This window comes from Leptonychotes weddellii, chromosome 15 (genome assembly GCF_054177405.1).
Source record: "Leptonychotes weddellii isolate Sample4059 chromosome 15, ASM5417740v2, whole genome shotgun sequence".
Lineage (NCBI taxonomy): Eukaryota > Metazoa > Chordata > Mammalia > Carnivora > Phocidae > Leptonychotes > Leptonychotes weddellii.
Genome location: NC_138383.1, coordinates 46,230,684 through 46,253,876, shown reverse-complemented (window position 1 = coordinate 46,253,876; position 23,193 = coordinate 46,230,684). Strand labels below are relative to the sequence as shown.

General features: G+C 44.1%; 1 protein-coding gene across 4 annotated transcripts in view; it reads right to left on the bottom strand.

The window, feature by feature from the left end:
* Positions 1–22,529, bottom strand: part of ZNF18 (zinc finger protein 18) — a 28,336-nt gene extending 5,807 nt beyond the window's left edge. Inside the window, exons 1-6 of one of the 4 annotated variants that reach the window (XM_081805696.1) lie at positions 22,440–22,529; positions 21,759–21,854; positions 8,259–8,765; positions 6,900–7,089; positions 6,377–6,468; positions 774–858 (exon numbers count right to left, since the gene is read on the bottom strand). In XM_081805696.1, the coding sequence (XP_081661822.1) occupies positions 774–858; positions 6,377–6,468; positions 6,900–7,089; positions 8,259–8,645 (754 nt within the window). In that variant the 5' untranslated portion in view covers positions 8,646–8,765; positions 21,759–21,854; positions 22,440–22,529. Of the gene's footprint in view, positions 1–773; positions 859–6,376; positions 6,469–6,899; positions 7,090–8,258; positions 8,766–21,758; positions 21,855–22,056; positions 22,255–22,439 lie in introns of those variants that run through there. The other 3 variants (XM_081805697.1, XM_031027912.2, XM_006733091.3) reach the window with 3 other exon arrangements.
* Positions 22,530–23,193: the final 664 nt, after the last annotated feature.

Here is a 23,193-nt window from a genome sequence, read left to right as displayed (position 1 = left end):
CCTGACTGTGAAAGGGAAATATGAAGGATCTGGGGCGCCTGGGCGGCTCAGTCGGTTAGGCGTCTGCCTTCAGCTCAGGTCATGATCTCAGGGTCCTGGGATCCAGCCCCACATGGGGCTCCCTGCTCAACGGGGAGACTGCTTCTCCCCTTGCTTGTGCGCTCTCTCTCTCCCCCTCTCAAATAAATAAATAAAATCTTTAACAAAAAAAAAAAAAGCAACTTATCTTAGGCTATTGGGAGCTTCCAAGACCCCAGTAACTCACAAGATGACTAAGATACATGGTGAAGGTCACAAAAAGGAAGAGTCTGGACAGGTGACCAGAGGGCTTCCATACCACCTGGCAGGTGCAAGGCCCAGTGATTGGGCCCCACCAACGGCTGGTTGGGACAGTGCGGTTTAGTGACATGGAGCGTGGACTCAATCAGCCACACTCCGACAGTTCTGAGTTCTGTCCTAACTCAGCACTTATGACCTACGTAACAGTGAGCACATGGCTGGATCTGACACTCACCTTGGTCATCTCCAACACAGGAAGACCCTCACCTATCTCGTAGATTTAGGGAGTGACTACATGGAATGCAGCCATGACAGTTCCGGGCACACGGAATCCTTCCAGTACAAGGAAGCTCTCACTAAAATGCTATCTCCAGCCCCCAGCCGCGCCCCTCATGCCCTCCCTGACCCAGGCGACATCAAGTGGAGCAGCTGTCTCTAACGGGACACGGGAAATGTTTAACGCCTCCGCCCGTCAGACTAGCACACGCCCTCACCTCCTGAGACCATTTTCCCGTAGGTCTCCAGCATGAGATCCCAGTACTGCTCCTTCTGAGTGGAATCCAGGTGCCTCCACTGCTCCTGGAAAACACACAATGCCATGACACCGCTGCGCGTCTGTGAACCAAGGAGACGCCAAAGGGGAAAACCACAGTCTCCACGTCACTATCTCCTGCCCTGGTTAGAAACCATTTAGGTTTTAAAGTTCTGGATTTTTTTTTTTCCAGTTGCACATATTTAAGAGTGAAGGACACAGAGAGAAGGCAGAGGCCTTTGCTACACTGTCTTTACATTTTTCTTTTTTTAACTCAGTGCTTACAATAGAGGTCTTTGAACGGTAGGAGCCTGATAGTCCCAATATTTCATTAAAATCTGGAAATTCAAGAGGGAAAAGAAATTAAAAGGGAAGGTGTTGGAAATGCAAGCGCAAATCAGCAAAAAGGTGGCAAGAGCCCACGATGAAGTCAACTGCGTTGTCTCCCTGACACAGACCGGTGGATTCAGAGCAGAGACAGAGACTGCTTCCATGCACACTTGGAAACCCTCCGACAGTTCTGAGTTTAAGGTCTAACGTTAGACCAGTTTTCCTCCCACTTAGTGAGAAATCGATGGATTCTCTGGAGCCAGGTGCTCCTCAATTATTCCCCAAAACAAGCCCTTCTTTTCCTAGGAAACTGGAGACTAGAGACTCAAAACTGGGAACGCTACCAGCCTGGAGTCTCCTGTGAATTCAAATTCCAGTCTTCCCACCGAGGAGCTGGCTGTTAGAGACTCAGTCTGTATGACGGCGGGATTCATAAACAGCACAGCCCTTGGGGTCAGACACACGGGTTTCGAGTCCCAGATTTGCCACTGCTACCTGTGTGATCTTAAGTTACATAACCTTTGAGTCTCCGTCCTCACTTGATTAGAGTACGAAACTCAAAAGCTAACAAATAATGCGTCACTTGTTTTCACAGCACGATGTAGTCTTCATTCGTAGCACTCATCAGTTTACAAAATATTTACGTGTATGTGTGTGTACACACACACACGTGCGCATCCGCACAAGTCTCTAAGAGCTGCCCCTACTAGCATGTGAGCCACATGAGAAAAGGACTCCCCACTGTACTTTCTCAGTCCCCACGACGATGCCCAGAACACAGCAGGCACTCGATGTATGTCGTCCGGCAGAAATAAAGCGTTCGGCAAGTAACTCCTCAGGAAGGGATACGTTTATCACTGTTCTTATCTTACAAGTGGTCTCCGGGATACTCGGTCTCCCAGACCGCCCCCCAAGGGTCTGCAGAGAGAATTAAGGCGTTCTGTACACTTTCCGGAACCTCAAAGCCAATAGCCATGCATTATTATCACAAATAGCTAGCTACGGGGAGCAAACTAAGGAGGACGAACAAGAAAATGAGATCATCCTACGACACAGGTACACCCAGGGAAGCCATTCTCGGTCCTAAATCAAGTCTGCCCCCCAGCACACCAAAGGGAAGCGGAAGACCTGAAAAAGCATGAAGACACCAGAAGTCTGCAATGAGCAGATACTAAGCAAAAATTTTAAAAAGCAAAAGATGGCTGGATTTCTTTTTAAGATAAAATGTGAAAAGTGGGGGCGCCTGGGTGGCTCAGTTAGTTAAGTGTCTGACACTTGATTTCGGTTCAGGTCATGATCTCGGGGTCCAAGATCGGACCCGTGTGGGGCTCTGCTTGAGATTGTTTCCCCTTCTGCTCCTCCCCCTGCTCACACGCTAGCTCTCCCTCTCTAAAATAAATAAAATCTTTAAAAAAAAGCGAAAAGTGACAAATATATTTTACCATATACTTAAGTATTAACTATAACCACATTTTTTAAAGATTTTTATTTATTTACTTGTCAGAGAGAGAGAGAGCACAAGCAGGGGGAGCGGCAGGCAGAGGGAGAGGCAGGCTCCCTGCTTGGCAGGGAGCCTGACACAGGACTCAATCCCAGGACCCCGAGATCATGACCTGAGCCAAAGGCAGATGCTTAACCGACTGAGCCACCCAGACATCTCTATAACCACATTTTTAATTTGAATTTTAATTTAGAATTTTTGACTATTAAAGGAATTCATAGAGTTATGGGCTTATTTTGTTAATCTGTGAGTGAAGCTACCTTAACAACCTCCTGAAAATAACCAGTGTGCTGAATACGGGGCCCCTCAGTCTTTTCGATCAGAAGACACAGACCCTTGCTTCAGCAGTCCCAGAGAGAGTAACGGGCATGTCGAGCACAGGAATGACTGCGCAGATGCCCGGCCTGCTGGATACACAGCCGGTTCCGTGGGCACCGGAATGGGAGCTCCCAAGGACAGTACAAGGCAACAGAGAGTGCGGCCACCAAAATCCCCAAGGTCCGTAATCAGCTCATTCAAAACTCAGAAAAGACGCTTCAGGAGGGCTCTAAACAGCATACCTCCACATGAAGCCACACACTCACTCAAGGAACTGCCAAGAAGCTAGGGATGTGTGAATAAAGCCCTCACTCTACAGGCAAGACACAACTGCACCCATCTTGCCTTTTCCTCATTTTTATAAGAGGAGAAAAAAAAATCTCAATTCCTATTCCAGAAGGACAGAACTATGGACTCTGATAAAAAAGTGATCTTGATTTTGTATGGAGACAGCACCACCTTGTGGGTCCATGAGACACTGCACAACTGACTTGCAGGGTTCTCTGCACCCTGTTCCTTTCCTGAAGGCTGAAAACAGGAATGTGAGTAAACGCATCCCCAAATCTATCTATGTGAGGCTCTAACTCAGCCGGTGTTCCTAACAATGCAGGACCACTGTGTAGGGATGCTACTTCCTTATTCTGGCATTATTCACGAAGCTCCTGACCTATCAAAGAGATGAGAGGGAGTGATTACATCTATTTTAGTATCTCCTTCACTTCACAAAGCATCCATTAAATATCAAGGTCCTTCTGATGCGAACAGCTTTTGTTAGGGTTTGGAGCAGGGATACTGGGATTGGGTAAGAGTGACTTTTGTTTGGACTGAGTGGCTATTAATCAGTTGCCTGCTCAGTATAATACACACACACACACACACACACACCGTGATGCTGAACATTTTTAGTCTTTTGAGCTATCCAAAACAAGTCATGGTTAATGTTATGATGTTATGAATAGTTAATGCTTAATTCTACTGGTTAAAATATGTTCAGAAATTGTATAGACCTTTCATACGGATACTTTTCCTTACTACAGAGGCAACAATAATCCTCCATGTCTGCTTGAAATATTTCACAAAATACCCAAATCACTGTCACTACGAAACCTCCTAACAATTTGGTTTCTAGGTATCTGGAAAGTAGGAGGACAGGTATCCCTGAGACACTAAGAAGGTCTGTGCCTCTCCCGGCCCGTCCCATCCCTCTCCCCAGGGTAAACAGTGAAGTCGGCATTCTGGTTTCTCCATCTCTGAGCCTGGGAAGCTGAGGCTCATATCTGGCATAAGCATCACAACCAAGCACCACCTACTGGCTTCCCTACCTTGACCTTCACTCCAAGTACCTCAGGAGGCAAGTCCCAAGAAGGGTTCCCCAAAGGTCGGAAACAATGCTTTGATGAGGGCGTACAGGTTCCAGAAAAACTTTATTTTTAATCAAATGCAACTTTTCTGAGTTGTTAATTTAACTACGTATTCAAAATAAACCTGTTCCCAAACTTGTTCACAGCCAAGATGGAGTAACAGAGACCAGATTTACCTTCCCACCTGAAACAACTGAAAAAGAGAACAAAATATATGACACAATGGTTCGCAGACATCACCTGCTAGGCAGAGCAGAGCAGCGATCCCTGAAAGTGAGGAAACAAATTAGGTGAGCCCTGCACTGGCCAGGGAGAGAGCACCCCAGGTGCGGGCAGAAAGAGCTCAGAGTTTGAGGCGGTGAAGGCAGTTACAGTTAGCAGGGCAGAAGACCAGAGTGGGGAGCCAAACAGAGAGAGAGCTCCAGAGACGTACAGGGGTCCCCCAAAAGAAGCGGAGGAAACAGAGCTTACGTGGTGTTGGAAATAGTTATTTTCCACCAGCCAGAGTGGAAACCTTGTACACCAGGCAGCATCAGGTGGAATACACAGAAGGGCAGTGCCTCAGTAGTGGGAAAAGTGAGCCCAGACTAAAGACTTCTCTGGTGCCGTAACACAAACCACGTCCAAGTAACTCAACCACATGCCAGAGCAAAACTCAACAACATTTAGAGGAATGTCAAAATACCCAGCACCCAACAAGGTAAAATTCACAACGTCCAATCAAAGGTTGCTGGGCACACAAAGTAGCAGGAAAACACCTCAAAATGAGATCAATCAATCCATCCAAACTGACTCAGAAATGACAGAGGTGATAGATTAGTAGACAAGGACATTAACACAGATGGTATGGCCACATCCTGTACGTTCAAGAAAGTGTAGGAAAGACCCAATATGTTAAGTATAGACATGAAAAATATAACGAAGCCCCAGTTCAAATTTCTAGAGATGAAAACTATACTGGATGGGATTAACAATGGATTAGACTCTGTGGAAGAGAAGATCAGTGAACCTGAAGACACATAAACAGACACCATCCAAAATGAAACAGATTTTTTTTAAAAAAAGAGAGAAGAGCATCAATAATCTCTGGGACAACCTCAAGAGATCTAACATGTCCGCACGTTATCATCATATACAGCCCATGGGGGTGTTATTCTCAAAGTCTGCAAAGAAGTGGAGAAAGAAGGGAGGTAGAAAACAGTTGAAGAAATACTGGCCAAAATTCTTCCGAATTTGCTGGAAACTATAAACCCACAGATCCAAGAATCCGAAAGAATCCCAAGCACAAGAAACATGAAGAAAATGACTCCCAGGTCCATCACAGTCCAACTGTTAAAAACCACTGAGAAAATATTCAAAGAAGCAAGAAAACTACATTACATGCAGAAAAACAAAGGGAAGAGTACAGATGGCGTAATTCCATTTTATATACAATTCTAGAAAATGCAAACTAATGTACGGTGACAGAAAGCAGCTCAGTGGTGGCCTCGGGATCTCAGGATTAGGGAAGCATAGGGGACAGGAGGGAGGGATCACAAAAGGGCAAAAGGAAACCTTTGGGCGTAACAAGTATGTTTATCATCCTGATTGTGGTCATGGTTTCACACATGTGTGTATATATCAAAAACGTACCAAACTGTACACTTGAAATATGGTCAGTTCGCTGTTTGTCAATTATGCCTCTGTAAAGTTGGGGGAGGCCACCTGACCCACATTAGATAGAAGCATACAAAATCTCAGACTGACTCCTATCGGGCGAGGCCTAGACCAGAGAATCAAACAGAGCCTCTTCTCAGGGTAACCCAAGGAACAGGAAAGGGAGAAAACAAGAGGGCCACTTCTCCCAGGACCCAGATTCCATTATCCACTAGACATTCTGCCTCAAGGGAAATGCTGAGACTCAGGTTTCATTCCATGTGTATTGTTCTTGTTGTCCTTGCTAGGCGGTCCTCTCTCCTCCGCTTCTGAGAACACGTCCCCTTTCCATCCTCCTGACTGCCAGCTGACACCCTCGAGCCCGGCTCTGGGGTGAGAGAGGCAGGGAAGCCAGCTCACCGGAGGTGCTGCTTGGAGAAAGGAGGCTCCGAAGTCCTGGTCTCTGATGAGCCTTTCCTCCGGTGGGCCGGGAGGCGGGGTAGCAGCCATCACTGAAGGGAGGAACAGAAAGTCTGAAGATTCTAGATGTCGTCGCAAACCACTCCCCGGAGGGTACGGATGAAAACTGTCCCAAATGAGAACCGATGCCTGTCCCACCGTCCATGATGTCAAGACTCGTGTTTACCTCCCTAACAAACTCCAACTTCCCACAACCTTCCAAACAGCCTCACCTGTATTTTCCCCCTCCTTCCTTCCCCCTTCCTCAGAACCAACATTCAAATGGTCTGGCCCAGTCATAAAGGAGATTCACACACTGAATCTCCACATCAGAGGGACTGAGTAGGTCTACCCTGTTTCCAAACTTTCCGGAGATACTCTCACCTGAGCAGCATATCATTTTCAACTCACTCTGAGGCCTACTAACCACAATCCCCAAAACTCCCCAAGAAAGCACCACACACCACGAGTAACTGCCCCTCACCTAATTCTTGTTCCATGTCAGACTCCTCTTTCACTGGATGGCTCGGAGGCTCCAGAGGCCTGCAGGGTGAGTCCTGAAGTCCCAGCTCCTGAGGCCCCACTTCAAAATGGCGTTCTACTTCCCCCACTTGGCAGCTTGCAGATTCCATCTTCTCTGACAAGATTTCCTGTCCTAGAACCTGGATGCTGATCTAGAGACCACATATTACTAATTACCAAAAGATCCAGACTGAGGGGTTTTGAAAGAAACAAAGGTAACACTCTATAACAGATAATAAGGCAGTCCTTAGGGACATGGAGTAGGGAAAACTAGCTTCTCTGTCTAGACCAGCAGGAACCTGTGAGGAAAACATCCTGAGGGGCCAAAAGCTGAGGCCTGAATCGGGCCTGGGAGACCCTGAACATGCCATTAATAATGTGTTTCTACTGGACAGTCTCCACCAATTAAAACTCAGGTATCCTTTGAATAATTTCTCAAAGACTTTAGTAGAAAGATGGAATGGGACAAGAGACTTTATCTTCTATTTGTAATGACGAGAAAGTGTTGAGTCAGAGAGCCTTAGAATTAGGGGAGATATATCAGTACAGTAAGAAATATGTATTTATATGTATTTATATGTATTTAGTCTTTGTCCCAAGTTCCTGGCAGAGTCCCTAAAACCCTTGGAACTGCCTAAATGACAGGAGTGAGGGGCACATGCCATCATGAGCTCCTTTCAACCGTACCTGAGTTTATGCTAAGAAAGTGACGCTCGGTGGGCCCCCAGGCAGCCTCAGGATGGAGGCTGGTCACCACAGGACCCAACCAGGTGACCAGGGGACTGAACTCGCAGCCCCAACCCTCAACCCCTGAGGAAGGGAGATGGGCTGGAGATGTTCAGTCACCAATGGCCAATGATTATCGTGCCTAAGTAATGAAACCTCCCTAAAATCCACTAAACAATGGAGTTCAGGGAGCTCCTGAGCTGGTGGCCACACAGAAGTGCTGGGAGGATGGCATGCCCAGAGACGCCACGGAAGTCTCCTCCTAGGAGTCATTCTAGTAAATTAACTACCCCGAGGAGGAGGTTGTGGGAACCTCCAAATGTACAGCCCATCAGTCGTAAGTATAGCTGGCCTGGGTGACTTGTGCTTGGTGTCTGAAATGGGAGCGGCCTGACGAGACTGACCCTTATCACACTGGGTCTGCCAACCCCAGAGCATTAGTGTCAGATCTGAACTGAACTGTAAGACACCTCGCTGGTAGCAGTGAACTGGAGAACTGGTTGTTAGCACTGAGGGTCAGGAAAAAGACAAACACACCCGGTAAAGGCCCCAGAGGAGCCCTGTGCGTCATTGGCAGCTTCGACCCTCTGCTTACCCACTGCCACAGTCTCTGGGGGTCTCCCTTCAAGCTCTCCACAAGGGTCACGGCCTCCTCCCCGCTGCCGGGGCACTGTTTCCGCACCCACATCTGGATCTCCCCAGGCAGGATGGTCAGGAACTGCTCCAACATGAGGATCTCTAGGATCTGCTCCTTTGTGTGAACCTCTGGCCGCAACCACTGGAAACAGAGCTTCCGCAGTTGTCTCAGCGTCTCGTGGGGCCCAGACATCACCTGGTAACGAAACTGCCTGAAAAGCTGGCGTGCGGCCTCGGGGTTAGAGAGCTCCCCTCGAGAGGCAGCATCTGGTCCTGAGAATGGGGCGTCCTCGGCCTTCGCCAGCCGCGGTGGCAGGACCAGGGCCTGCCCCAGCTCCACAGGCATCCTCTGGCTTGGCAAGTCCTTTTTTAGATGAAGTGTTTCCGGGGCGGGGCTGTCGCTGGGGAGGACCAAGGCTTCACAGAGGCTCTCACAGGGCCCCTAGAGAGGGAACGAGAGCCAGGGCTGTGCAGAGGAGAGGGACACGTGATCGGTGAGACTGAACGCACACCCCCCACATGAGAAAGACTATAACCTTGACCAAGCAAATCGCTAATACTGTATCTAAACTGGCATCAACACCCTGAACGTTTTACAATATTCCCTCTCAGTCTTCAAATGTGCAAGCCAAGTAGAAAAATGAAATGCACCACATGAAGCGTTTTCGCTACTGGTTTCCTAGCAAATGGCTCTTCCGGACACTTCCTTATCTGCATCTGTACATCTGCAGACCAAAAAGTAAAGCTGAACGAAGACATCAATGCCCTAGAAATAAAGGCTAATGTTGAAATAATCTGATGCTTCTGTAATAAATAGGAGGTTGAAGAGAACAAATTGATTTTTCCCCAAAAGATGCAATGAAATTTCTAGGTGATCTCTTTTGAGTGCCACATGGAAAACTGGACTATTTGGGAACTTAGGAAAACCTGTCAGAACTGAAATTTTCAACCCCGGGCTTAAAGAAGACTTAGAACAAACAACAACTACCTCAAAAACATTCCTATGGCCTTGAACTAAGTGAGCACTATTTTATGGCAACTGGTATAAAAATTTAGAAGACAGTACCTAAGACAGTGAAAAGAGAAATATTAAACGACAAAGTTAGTATCCAGAAATGTTTAAAGAATCATGTACTATTTCGAGTTAACTTTCTTGCATAAGATCCTAATATTGGATCATTAGGTCAATCCTTGAATGTTATTAAAGAGCTACAGGTCTGGGACGCCTGGGTGGCTCAGTCGGTTAAGCAGCTGCCTTCAGTCGGGTCATGATCCCAGGGTCCTGGGATCGAGTCCCACATCAGGCTCCCTGCTCAGCAGGGACTCTGCTTCTCCCTCTGCCTCTGCCCCTCCCCCTGCTTGTACTCTCTCTCTCTCTCTAGCAAATAAATAAAATCTTTAAAAAAATTAAAAAAAAAAAAAAAAAAAGCTACAGGTCATCATTTCTCCGTAACACTAACTGCGACAATAAAAACAAAACAAACAAGCAAACACACCCAATCACTTAATCTGTTTGGCTTAATCAGAGATCAGTATAACACTCCAGCTTTTAAAAGTTGCTTTTGGGGGGGGTTGGTGGGGAGATGGGGTAACTGGGTGACAAGTATTAAGGAGAGCACGTGATGTAATGAGCACTGGGAGTCACATACAACTGATGAATCACTGCACTCTACCTCTGAAACTAATACACTATATGTTAATTAACTGAATTTAAATTTAAAAAAAAAAATACAAAGAAAAAATAAAAACTGCTTTTTCCGGGGTACCTTGGTGGCTCACTGGTTAACCATCCAACTCTTGGTTTTAGCTCAGGTCATGATCTCAGGGTCATAAGATCGAGCCCCATGTCAGGCTCTGTGCTCAGCATGGAATCTGTTTGGGATTCTCTCTCTCCCTCTCCCTCTGCCCCTCCCCAGCCCACTGGCTCCCATACTCTCTCTCTAAAATAAATAAATACATGGTAAATAAATAAATAAATAAAAGCTGCTTTTTCCTTGAGGTATAATAAGGAATGTCTTCATCCCCAGCACTTCAAACAATTTATCCCATATCAGAAGATCACTTAAAAACTAAAAAGAAAAGAAGAAAATGTTTCAAGCAAAAAAAGAAAGAGTGAGGTAAGAGGGATTAACCCAATGTTACATGTTTCTCATGCAAACCTCGGTGCATTTATTTTTTGTTCAAAAAGAAACCCACGTGTTTCATTCATATATTCATACAGAAACCAGGGTGTTACAATGACGTATATTACGAGCTCAGTAAATAACGTGTTTGGGGAATTCAGTTTCTGGCCATGGCAGAGTAACTGGCAGCACACACTGTCCCACCCACTGTAAACAACTACAGAACTGGAGAAAACTTGTAAGACAACTGTTTTCAAGCACTAGACAACAGGCAGACAAGAATGAAATCCCCAAGGGAAGAAAAACTCTTGAGGTGAGACCCACGATCATCCTGGCTTTCTGCATGGGGACAATTTCCCCAACAACAGTGCAGGAAGCTGCAGCTCACACAGAGTTCAGTGGTCTCACCAAACTGAGGAGGTAGAGATCAGAACTTGGAGCTGCTCTTGTACCTGGATTCTCAAGAACAGCACAGTGGGGAGAATGGAGCTGTGACCGGGGTGGGGGTGGGGGGGTTGGTCAGGCAGAAGTCTATGTGGGATTTCCCTGTGAGCCAAGGATTGGACTGCACATGAGCAGGGTGAAACTATGCAAGGTTTAACAGAGAGCAGTTGCAACTGGGTGAGGAGCAAAAGAAATACAAATGCCAGCCAGTGATGAGAAATATTGGAGTTTTTGACCACTGACAATGGAGAGACCTCATTAATACCCAAAGCATCTTGAGATACCGGAAAGGCCACATGTTGGGAGTAAAGACCATATCCTAGAATAAGACCTACTCTAAACCTCCCCTAGGTTTAGAGCCTAAAGCCAAGCCTCAACGAGATCCGCAGAGGAAACCCAGTCTACTAGTCTAGTCTGATCAAGTTAGAAGGCTTCAGGATCCACTGTGGGCTTTCCAGAGATCTGTCCTAACAAGGTATAAAAACCAAGCTAAGGGGTGCCTGGGTGGCTCAGTTGGTTAAGCGACTGCCTTCGGCTCAGGTCATGATCCCGGAGTCCCGGGATCAAGTCCCGCATCGGGCTCCCTGCTCGGCGGGGAGCCTGCTTCTCCCTCTGACCCTTCCCCCTCTCATGTGCTCTCTGTCTCTCTCATTCTCTCTGTCTCAAATAAATAAATAAAATCTTTAAAAAAAAAAAAAAAACAAGCTAATTCAGGGCACCTGGGCAGCTCAGTCAGTTGGGCATCTGCCTTCAGCTCAGGTCATGATCCTGGGGTCTTGGGATCGGGGCCCACATCCGGCTCCCTGCTCAGTGGGGAGCCTGCTTCTCCCTCTCCTTCTGCTGCTCCCCCTGCTTGTGCGCTCTTGCTGTCAAATAAATAAAATCTTTAAAAAAAAAAGTTGGGCGCCTGGGTGGCTCAATCGTTAAGCATCTGCCTTCGGCTCAGGTCATGATCCCAGGGTCCTGGGATCGAGCCCCACATCGGGCTTCCCACTCTGCGGGAAACCTGCTTCTCCCTCTCCCACTCCCTCTCCCACTCCCCCTGCTGTGTTCCCTCTCTTGCTGTGTCTCTGTCAAATAAATAAATAAAATCTTTAAAAAATAAAAAAATAAAGCTAATTCAAGTCAAAGGTGATCAGTGAGTAACTCAACTGCCTGCTAGAACAAAACTCAATACTCTTCAGAGGAAGACTAACAGAATCCTTAGCATCTACAATGTGCCATCCACAATATCTAAGATGTAACCCAAAATTATTTAAAAACATGAAAATATGACTTAAAGTCATGGAAAAAATATTCAAGAGAAACCAACCCAAAGATGGTCCAAGGACTGCAATAAAAATATAGTCATAATGAGAGAAGAGATAGGGACTTTCTACAGAGAAACAGAAATTATAAAAAGAACCAAATGCAAATTCTAGAAAAAAAGAACCATCAACCCGGATTTCCACATCCAGTAAAAACATCTTTCAAAAATCAGAATTAAAATAAAGACATCTGCTTTTAGAATGTGTTCAAAATTGAGGCGCCTGGGTGGCTCAGTCAGTTAAGCATCAGACTCTTGATCTCAGGTCAGGTCTTGATCTCAGGGTCGTGAGCTCAGGCCCTGTGCTGGGTTCCACGCTGGGTGTGGAGTCTACTTTAAAAAAAAAGGGGGGGGCACCTGGGTGGCTCAGTCGTTAAGCGTCTGCCTTCGGCTCAGGTCATGATCCCAGGGTCCTGGGATCAAGCCCCGCGTCGGGTTCCCTGCTCAGCGGGAGGCCTGCTTCTCCCTCTCCCACTCCCCCTGCTTGTGTTCCCTCTCTCGCTGTGTCTCTCCCTGTCAAATAAATAAAATCTTTAAAAAAAAAAAAAAGTGTTCAAACTGAAGCAGCCATCAACTAAACAGAGACTGCTATACACATTATATATGAAACCAGTAGTTACCACAAATCAAAAACCTGTAATAGATACACACACAAAAAAGAGACAGGAATCCAAGTATAACACTAAAGGAAGCTATCAAAGCACAAGGGAAGAGAGCAAGAGAAGACAGGAACAGAGAACTACAAAATAACAAGAAAATAATTAACAAAATAGCAACAAATACATTAACTATCAACAATTCCTTTAAATGGTCTAAATGCTCCAATCAAAAGACACAGGGTAACTGAATGAATAAAAAAAAAGGCTCATCGATATGCTGCCTGTAAGAGATTCACTTCAGACCTAAAGACACATATAGACTGAAAGTGAAGGGATGAAAAAACATATACCATGCAAATAGAATTGAAGGAAAAAAAAAGCCAGGTTAGGGCGCCTGGGTGGCTCAGTTGGTTAAGCTTCTCCCTCTCCCTCTGCCCCTCCTGCTGATCGTGCTCTCTCGCTATCTCTCAAATAAACAAAATCTTTAAAAAAAAAAACCCAGGGTAGCAATAATTATATTGACAATAGACTTTAAAACAAAGACTGTAACAAGAGACAAAGAAGGGCACTATATAATGATAAAGGGATCAATACAATAAGAGGATGTAACAATTGTAAATATTTATGCACCCAACATAGGAGCACCTAAATACATAAAGCAAATATTAACAGATATAAAGGAAGAAACTGACAGTCATACCACAATAATAGGGGACTTTAACACTCTATTTACATCAATGGATAGATCATCCAGAAAGAAAATCAACAAAGAAACTGGCTTTGAACAACATACTAGGCCAGATGGAACTAAGAGATATATACAGAACATTCCATTCAAAAACAGCAGGATACATTCTTTTCAATTCATTCTCCAGGACATATCACATGTTAGGCCCCAAAACAAGCCTCAATAAATTTAAGAAGACTGAAATCATATCCTGCATCTTCTCCAACCACAACAGTATGAAACTAGAAATCAATTACAATAAAATATCCGAAGAGAACACAAACACATGGAGGCTAAACAACATATTAAACAACCAATAGGTCAACCAAGAAATCAAAGAGGAAATCCAAAAATACATGGAGACAAATGAAAATGAACACACAATGGACCAAAATCTTTGGGAAGTAGCAAAAGCAGTTCTTAAGAAGGAAGTTATAGCAATACAGTCCTACTATAAGAAAAATCTCAAATAAACAACCTACCTTACACCTAAAGTAGTTAGAAAAAGAACAAACAAAACCCAAAACCAGTGGAAGAAAGGAAATAATAAAGATTAGAGCAGAAATAAGCAAAACAGAAACTAAAAACAAACAAACAAACAATAGTACACATCAATGAAATCAGGAGCTGGTCCTTTGAAAAAATCAACAAAATTGATAAACCTTGGGGTACCTGGGTGGGCTCAGTCAGTTACATGTCCGATTCTTGGTTTTGGCTCAGGTCATGAACTCATGGGTCCTGAGATCAAGCCCTGTGTTGAGCTCCACACTCAGTGGGGAGTTTACTGGAGATTCTCTCCCTCTGTCCCTCCCCCCACTCACGCTTGTGCGCATTCTCTCTGAAATAAATAAATCTTTTTTAAAAAGTGATAAACCTTGGGGCGCCTCGGTGGCTCAGTCGGTTAAGTGGCTGCCTTCAGCTCAGGTCATGATCCCAGGGTCCTGGGATCGAGCCCTCCATCAGGTTCCCTGCTCAGCAGAGAGCCTGCTTCTCCCTCCCCCTCTGCCTGCTGCTCTGCCTACTTGTGCTCTATCTCTCTGCAAAATAAATAGAATCTTTAAAAAAAAAAAAATTGATAAACCTTTAGCCAGATTCATAAATGAGAGAGAAAGGGAGAGAGAGAGGACTCAAATAAGTAAAATCAGAAATGAAAGAAGAAAAATAACTCAAGTCACAGAAACACAAAAGATTACAAAAAAGTATTATGAAAAAGTATATACCAACAAACTTGACAACCTAGAAAAAAATGGATAAATTCCTATAAACCTACACTCTTCCAAAACTGATTCAGAAATAGAAAATTGGAATGAACCAAGAACTAGTCATGAAATTGAATGAGTAATCAAAACACTCCCAACAAACAAAAGTCCAGCACCAAATGGCTTCACAGGCAAATTCTAGCAAACATTTAAAAAAGAGTTGATAAATACTCTTCTCAAACTATTCCAAAACATGAAAGAGGAAGGAAAACTTCCAAATTCATTCTACAGAGCCAGCATTATCCTAATAGAAGATCAGACAGACACACTACAAAAAAAGAAAACTATAGGCCAATCTCTCTCCTGAACATAGATGCAAAAATCCTCAACAAAGTATTTGCAAACCAAATTCAACAATACATTAAAAAAATCATTCACCTCAGTCAAGCGGTTCAATATTCTTAAAAGAATGCAACACATCACATTTAACAAGGGAAAAAAAAACCCATATGATCATCTCAATAGATGTAGAAAAAGCATTTGACAAAATACATCCATTTATGATAAAAACTCTCAACAAAGCGGACTTAGAGGGAACATACCTTAAAAAAAAAAAAAAAAAAGGCCACATATGAAAAGCCTGCATCTAACATCATACTCAGTGGAGAAAAACTGAAAGATTTTCCTCTAAGATCAGGAACAAGACAAGGATGTCCACTCACCCTTTTTTTTTAATTTTAAAAAAGATGTTTATTTATAGTTAATTAACATATAGTGTAATATTGGTTTCAGGAGTAGAATTTAGTGAATCATCCCTTACATGTAACACCCAATGCCCATCACCCATTTAGCTCATCCCCCACCACCTCCCCTCCAGCAACCCTCAGTTTGTTCTCTATAGTTAACAGTCTCTTATGGTTTGCCTCCCTCCCCTTTTTTCCCCTTCTCTTATGTTCATCTGTTTTGTTTCTTAAATTCCACATATGAGTGAAATCATATGGTATTTGTCTTTGACTTATTTCACTTAGCATAATACACTCTAGCTCCGCCCACATCATTGCAAATGCCAAGATTTCATTCTTTTTTTAATTTAATTTTATTACGTTATGTTAGTCACCATACAATACATCATTAGTTTTTGATGTAGTGTTCCATGATTCATTGTTTGTGCATAACACCCAGTGCTCATTGCAGTACATGCCCTCCTTAATACTCACTCCTTTTATTCAACATTGTACTGGAAATCTTAGCTGTACCAATCAGACCAAGAAAAAGGAATAAAAAGCATTCAAACTGGTAAGGAAGAAGTAAAACTATCACTATTTGCAGGTGACATGAGTATACATAGAAAACCTAAAGTCTCCATCAAAAAAACTATTAGAACTGATAAATGAATTCAGTAAAGTTGCAGGATACAAAATTAACACACAGAAAACTGTTGTGTTTCTATACACTAATCATGAAATAGCAGAAAGAGAAATTAAGAAAACAATCCCATTTACAACTGCATGTAAAAGAAGAAAACACCTAGGAATAAATTTCACCAAGGAGGTGAAGGACCTTACTCTGAAAACTGTAAGACATTGTTCAAAGAAACTGAAGACAACACGAAGAAATGGAAAGATATACCACGCTCATGGACTGAAAGAATTAATATGTTTAAAAAGCCCATACTACCCAAAACAATCTACAGATTCAATGCAATCCCTATCAAAATACCAACAGTATTTTCCTAAAATAATCCTAAAATCTGCATGGAACCACAAAAGACAACAAATAGCCAAAGCAATCTTCAGAAAGAACAAAGCTAGAGGTATCTCCGTTCCAGGATTTCAAGATACTCTACAAAGCTATAGCAATTAGGACAGTATGGTATTGGCATAAAAACAGACACATGGATCAATGGAACATGATAGAGAGCCTAGAAATAAACCCACATCCATATGGTCAATTAATTTACAACAAAAGAGGCAAGAATATACAATGAGGAAAAGACAATCTTTTCAATAAGTGGTGCTGGGAAAACTGGACAGCTACGTGCAAAAGAATGAAACTGGACCACTTTCTTACACCATACACAAAATTTACCTTAAAATAGATTAAAGACCTAAATGTGAGACCGGAAGCCATAAATCTCCTAAAGGAAAACACAGGCAGTAATCTCTTGGACATCGCCCTTAGAAGCATATTTATAGATAGGTCTTCTCAGGCAAGGGAAACAAAAGCAAAAATAAGCCACTGGGACTACACCAAAATAAAAAGCTTTTGCACAGCAAAGGAAACCAACAACAAAACAAAAAGGCAACTTAGTGAATGGAAAAAGAAATGCACAAATGATATAACTAATAAGGGGTTAATATCCAAACTATACAAAGAACTTCTACAACTCAACACCAAAAAAACAAACAATCCAATTAAAAAATGGTCAGAAAACCTGAACAGAAAATTTTCCAAAGACCTACAGATGCCCAAGAGACACAGGAAGAGATGCTCAATATCATTAATCATCAGGAAAATGCAAAAGAAAACCACAATGATACCTCAGAATGGTTAATATAAAAAATACAAGGAGTAACAAGTGTTGGCAAGGATGGAGAGAAAAGGGAACTCTCGTGCACTGTTGGTGGGAAGGTAAATTGGTGCAACCATTGTGGAAAACAGAAAAAATTGATTAGTAGAAATACCGGGGCACCTGGGTGATTCAATCGGTTGAGTTGGCCTCTGGCTCGGGTCATAATCCCGGGGTCCTGGGATCGAGCCTCCTGTCAGGCTCCCTGCCCAGCGGGGAGTCTGCTTCTCCCTCTACCCCTCCCCCTGGCTTGTGTTCTCTTGTGCTCTCTCTCTCGCTCGCTCACTCTCTCTCAAATGAATAAATAAAATCTTTTTTAAAAAATTAAAATTTAAAATTAAAAAAAAATGTTTTAAAAGTAGAAATACCATATGACCCAGTAATTCCACTACTGATATTTATACAAAAAAACAAAAACACTAATTTGAAAAGATAAATGCACCCCTATGTTTACTGCAGCATTTGCAATAGCCAAGATATGGAAGCAAACCAAGTGTCCATTGATAGATGAATGGATAAAGATACAGTGTATATATACAGTGGAGTATTACTTAGGCATAAAAAAGAATGAAATCTTACCATTTGTGACAACATGGATGGGCCTAGAGGACACTATGCTAAGTGAAATAAGTCTGACAAAATGCCTTATGATTTCACTTATTTGTAGAATAAGAAAAGAAAACAAACAAATGAATAAACAACAAACCAGACTCTTAAATACAAAGAACTGATGTTTGCCAAAGGGGAGGGAGGTGGGGGTTATGAGCAAAATAAATAAAGGGGATTAAGAGATAAAAAACTTCCAGTTATAACAAGTTATATATTATAATCAAACAAATCACAGAGATCAAAAGCATAGAGAATATAGTCAATAATATTAAAATAACGTTGCATGGTGACTACAGTTATTGTGATAAGCACCGAGTAATGTATAAAACTGTCAAATCAGTATGTTGTAAACCTGAAACTAATATAACATTGTATGTTAATTACATTTTAATAAAAAAATAAAGACATTTTTCAGATAAATAAGCTAGGAGAGGGTGGGAGGATGGGTTGGCCTGGTGGTGGGTATTGAGGAGGGCACATTCTGCATGGAGCACTGGGTGTTGTGCACGAACAATGAATCATGGAACACTTCATCTAGAACTAATGATGTAATGTATGGGGATTAACATAAGAATAAAAAAAAATATTTTGTTATCATTAAAAAAAAAAAATAAGCTAGGAGAATTTTTCATCAGTGATTTTTTTTTTAAAGATTTTATTTATTCATTTGAAAAACGGAGAGAGATAGTGAGAGAGAGCACGAGGGAGCGGGGGACGTGGGGAGAGAAGCAGCAGGCCCCCCACTGAGCAGGGAGCCTGACACGGGGCTCGATCCCAGAACCGTGGGACAACCCGAGCCAAAGGCAGACGCTTAACTGACTGAGCCACCCAAGAGCCCCTCCACAGTGATTTGTACTATAAGAAATGCTAAAGGACACCTTTCCAGTTGAAGGGAAACTCAGATCTACAGAAAGAAATGAAGATCTCCAAAAATGGTAAATGTATGGTGAATAAATATAGAAATACTATGCTTTTACTTCTCCTAACTTCCTTAAAAGGCAACTATTAAAAGCAAAAATAACCACAGTGTGTAAATAGATAATAAGTAAAAATAAAAGATATAAAAAGAGCACAAAGGAGTGAGTAAATGGAATTAATCGGTTGTTAGGTCATTACATTTATGAACTGCTAAATGAGGAATAGGAAGTGGGAAGTGAGTGGTGCTACATGTCACGTGACAAACTGGAAGTGTAAAGGCGTTAAATGAGAGGCAGGAATGAGAAATGTAAATTGTTTAGTACAAAGTGGTACAAATATTAAAGTAGACTCTAATAAGTTAAAGTAAACTCTGATGATTTAAAGATACATACTGGTAGATGTAAAAATCTTATACAAAGAAGTACAGCTAAAAACACCAATAAAGGATCCTAAAAAACACTCAGTATCCCAGAATGCAGTAAGAGAATAAAAACCAGAAAGATCAAATGGAAAAAAAGACAATATGGTACACTAACACCCAACCATATAAGTAATCACATTAAATGTAAATGGGCTAAACATTTGAATTATAAGATTGCCAGATTTAGAAAAGTAAGACCCAATCACAGGGTGCCTACAAGAGATATTTAATACATAAAGACACAAAAGTTTGGAAACAAAACAATGGGGAAAGGACATCCTATGCAGACAGCAAGCATACAAAAGCTGGTATGGCCGTATTTGTATCTGACCAAGAGACTTCAAGAAAAAAAAAGAGGAACACTTCATTATGATAAATGGGTCCAATCATTTAGAACACAAAACCCTAAACGTATATGCACCTACTATCAGGTCTAAAGGGACAAATCCTCATAGTTGATAGAACAAGACCAAAAAAAAAAAAAAATCGGTAAGGCTACAGAAAATCTGAACACTATAAACCAACTCGTTTTGTTTTTTAAAAGATTTTATTTATTTATTTGAGACAGAGAGAATGAGAGACAGAGAGCATGAGAGGGAGGAGGGTCAGAGGGAGAAGCAGACTCCCTGCTGAGCAGGGAGCCCGATGTGGGACTCGATCCCGGGACTCCAGGATCATGACCTGAGCCGAAGGCAGTCGCTTAACCAACTGAGCCACCCAGGCGCCCAAACCAACTCATTCTAATGGACATTCAGACTCAACAACTGCAGAATACACATTCATTTCAAGTTCATATGAAACATTCACCAAAGCCGACCATATGCATAAATAAGTTTCAAAAGACTGGAATCTCAAAATATATATGCTCTGACCACAGTGCAATGAAATTAGAAACCAGTAACAAAAAGATATCTAGAAAATGCCAATATATGGAAATTATTAAATAACTAATATAACCTAGAGCCAAAGAAAAAATCACAATGGACATTAAAATGTTTTCTTTTTCTTTTTTTCCTAAGATTTTATTTATTTATTTGACAGAGCGAGCACAAAAAGGGGAGCAGCAGGGGAAGGGGGAGAAGCAGGCTGCCCCCCCTCACTCCCCACCCCCAGCAAGAAGCCAGACTTGGAGCTCCATCCCAGGACTCCGGGATCACGACCTGAGCAGAAGGCAGACACTTAACTGACTGAGCCACCCAGGTGCCCTGGAAATTAAAATGTTTTCATATTGAATGATACTGAAAACACAGTATCAAAATTTAGAGGTAACCACTAAGTTCTAGAGAAAAAATGTACAGTTTTGAATAAATATGTTAAAATATTGAATAAGGGGCACCTGGGTGGCTCAGTCAGTCAAGTGTCCTACTCTTGATCTCAGGGTTTTGAGTTCAAGCCCCGCATCACTGAGCATGGAGTCTACTTAAACAAATGGGGTGCCTGGGTGGTGAACTTGGCTGGGCAGCTGACTCTTGGTTTCGGCTCAGGTCATGATCTTGGGGTCCTGGGATCGGGCCCTGTTTCTGGCTCCAAGCACTCAGCGCAGGGTCCCTTTGGGGTTCTCTCTCCCTCTGCCCCTCCCACTCATGCTCTAAGATAAATAAATAAAAATCTTATAAATAAATATTAAATAAATGTTGAATAAATATAAAAGCATCCTTTATTACCTAAATCTATTTGGCTCCTGCGTTTCAAATAACAAATAGAAAGATTTCCGATAGCAAGAGACTAATGGGTAGATTTATTCAAATTTATTTGCTTCCTGAATGAACATAGCTGTTTAGATACCATTCAGGGAAAATGACATTTAGGGAAAACTAATAAAATACTTAAATCCGACTTTAGTAATTATCTCCTAACAAAATGCTAGGAAAAATGCCTCAATTATTCCAAATTAAATTACTTTATAGAGGGTGTAGTTTATATTCCAGTGACTTCATGAGTATCTGCTCCTGTTACGAAAAACATTTCAAGTAATCCCAAACGTGTAGTTGTTATTAAAACTGTAACAAATTAGAGTGAACTTCAAATGTACAACTCAGGTAAGCACACTTACTATACCTATGCATACAAGTAGCCCTTTGTTGTGTACCTACTCTTGACAAACTCTCTCCTTAAGCAAACTTTAGTCAAGCTCCGCAGCCCTCTTTTCGACTAGGCCTGGCCTTTCAGGTCTGTCCTTGACCCTTTTAGTCCCGTTTTAGCAAGAATCCTGCTGAGTCCAGTTTAGGGAAAGTCTTTCATCTTTGATAGTTGGTCAAATTCTACATCAACCATGGTATCTGACCAGCCCTGATATCTGATCAAATTCCTTATCACCCAGGCCTGTCTTCAGCAAAACTCCAGTCAAGTCGATTCAGCCAGAGCTCCCTTTACCCCGGATGTAAGTTACCTCTTAGTCATTTTCCATCCACGGACCCCTCCCACCCCCCACCGGGCTCCTTGGCTACAATTTCCACTCCTCCCTGTTGCAGAGTGTAGCCCAATTGCTCTCTGCTCCTGCAAAACCGCGTTGCAGTAGCCCCCCCTGAATAAACTCTGCCTTACCGTCTTTAACGAGTATATGAGTAATTTTTTCTCCAACACTACGCAGCAGCTCCATATTAGGCCCTGTTCATGCCATTTCTAATCCTCACAATCCCCCTGCAAGGCAAGTATCAGAGTCGACTGATTAGAAACCTGGGAGGCTCAAAAGGGGCGGTCGAATTGGAACCCACGAAGCTCCAAACAAGGCCTGTGTTTTGGGGAGGAGAGCTGCCAACGTTGGGGGGTTTGGGGGCTGTCACAAACGCCGGGAGGCTGGGGGACGACCGACATTTTGCGTCCCGGAGGCCGGGGCACCCACCCAGGTATCCTCCACTCTCGCTCCCCAACGCCCACAGCACCCCAGGGAGAGAGGCTCTCTCCCAGCCTCTGGGGGAAGGCAGAGGAAGCGGCCCGGTTTAGGTGCCGGTCCAGGGGCGTGGCCGGGGAGTCCAGGGTCCACAGGCTCAGGGGCGCAGAGCCAGCTCCGGGCAGCGGCGTCTCCACTACCCCAGAGCCCCCTCGGCCCCGCCGCCCCTCCCCCACAGCCGCCGCGTCCCCGCGCCCTCCGAGACCGTCGGGCGCGCGTCCGCCGGCCCCGCCGCCGCTCCCGGGGGCCCCGCCGAGCCCCCGCGCGGAGACTGGCGGCGTCACGTCCGACCCCGGGCGGCCGCAACCGGGCCCGCCCAGCCCGCGCGCGCTCACCTCGGCCCGCGACGCCGACTCCGGGCGCACTTCCTGGAGCTGGGCGACTGCGCGCGCCGCGGGCGCCGCGCGGGCGTCGGCGCGGCGGGCTGGGGGCGGGGCCGGAGCCGAGGCGCGGGCTCCGATTGGCCGCCCGCGTCGCCCCGCCCCTCCCGCGTCCTCCAGGCACCGAGGCCGCTCCCCGTCGCCCGCAGCGGAAGCTTGGGTCATTCATTCCAGATCGGTGCATTTGCTCCTTCGCTTGTCACCAAGCGGTCTGTTAGTGAGCCCCTCCTCTGCGCCAGGCACTGGGCCAAGCGCTGCGACGGTCCACCAAGATAATCCCCGTGTCTGTCGCAGACCCTGTGTCAGCCCCACACCTTGGCGACTCTGCCAGTACCCCAGGTGCTCAGGCGGGGCGTCTGCTCGCTGCCTTTCCCCCGCTTTTTGGCCTCCCTGCAGCATTTGATTTACCCCGACCTCTCTCTGTCCTGCTGCTCCAGCTCACACCAACTCTGCATTTCCTTAGCGCTCTCTTTCCACTTCCTTGTGTTGGAATTCAGCGAGGTGCTAGCTAACCTGCCCCACCTTCGCCTCCCTTCTGTCTTTCTGCCTGTCTTCCTCCTTCTGCCTCCCCCAGACTGCTTCAACATATTTGTCATCCTCGCTCCCCTCCGCCTTCCCTTTCCCGCAGGCCAGAAGTCGAGAAGCGCTATGATTTTGCCTCGTCTCCCCACCTCCCCCCTCTCCATTCTCCACCTCTTTTCCACATCCA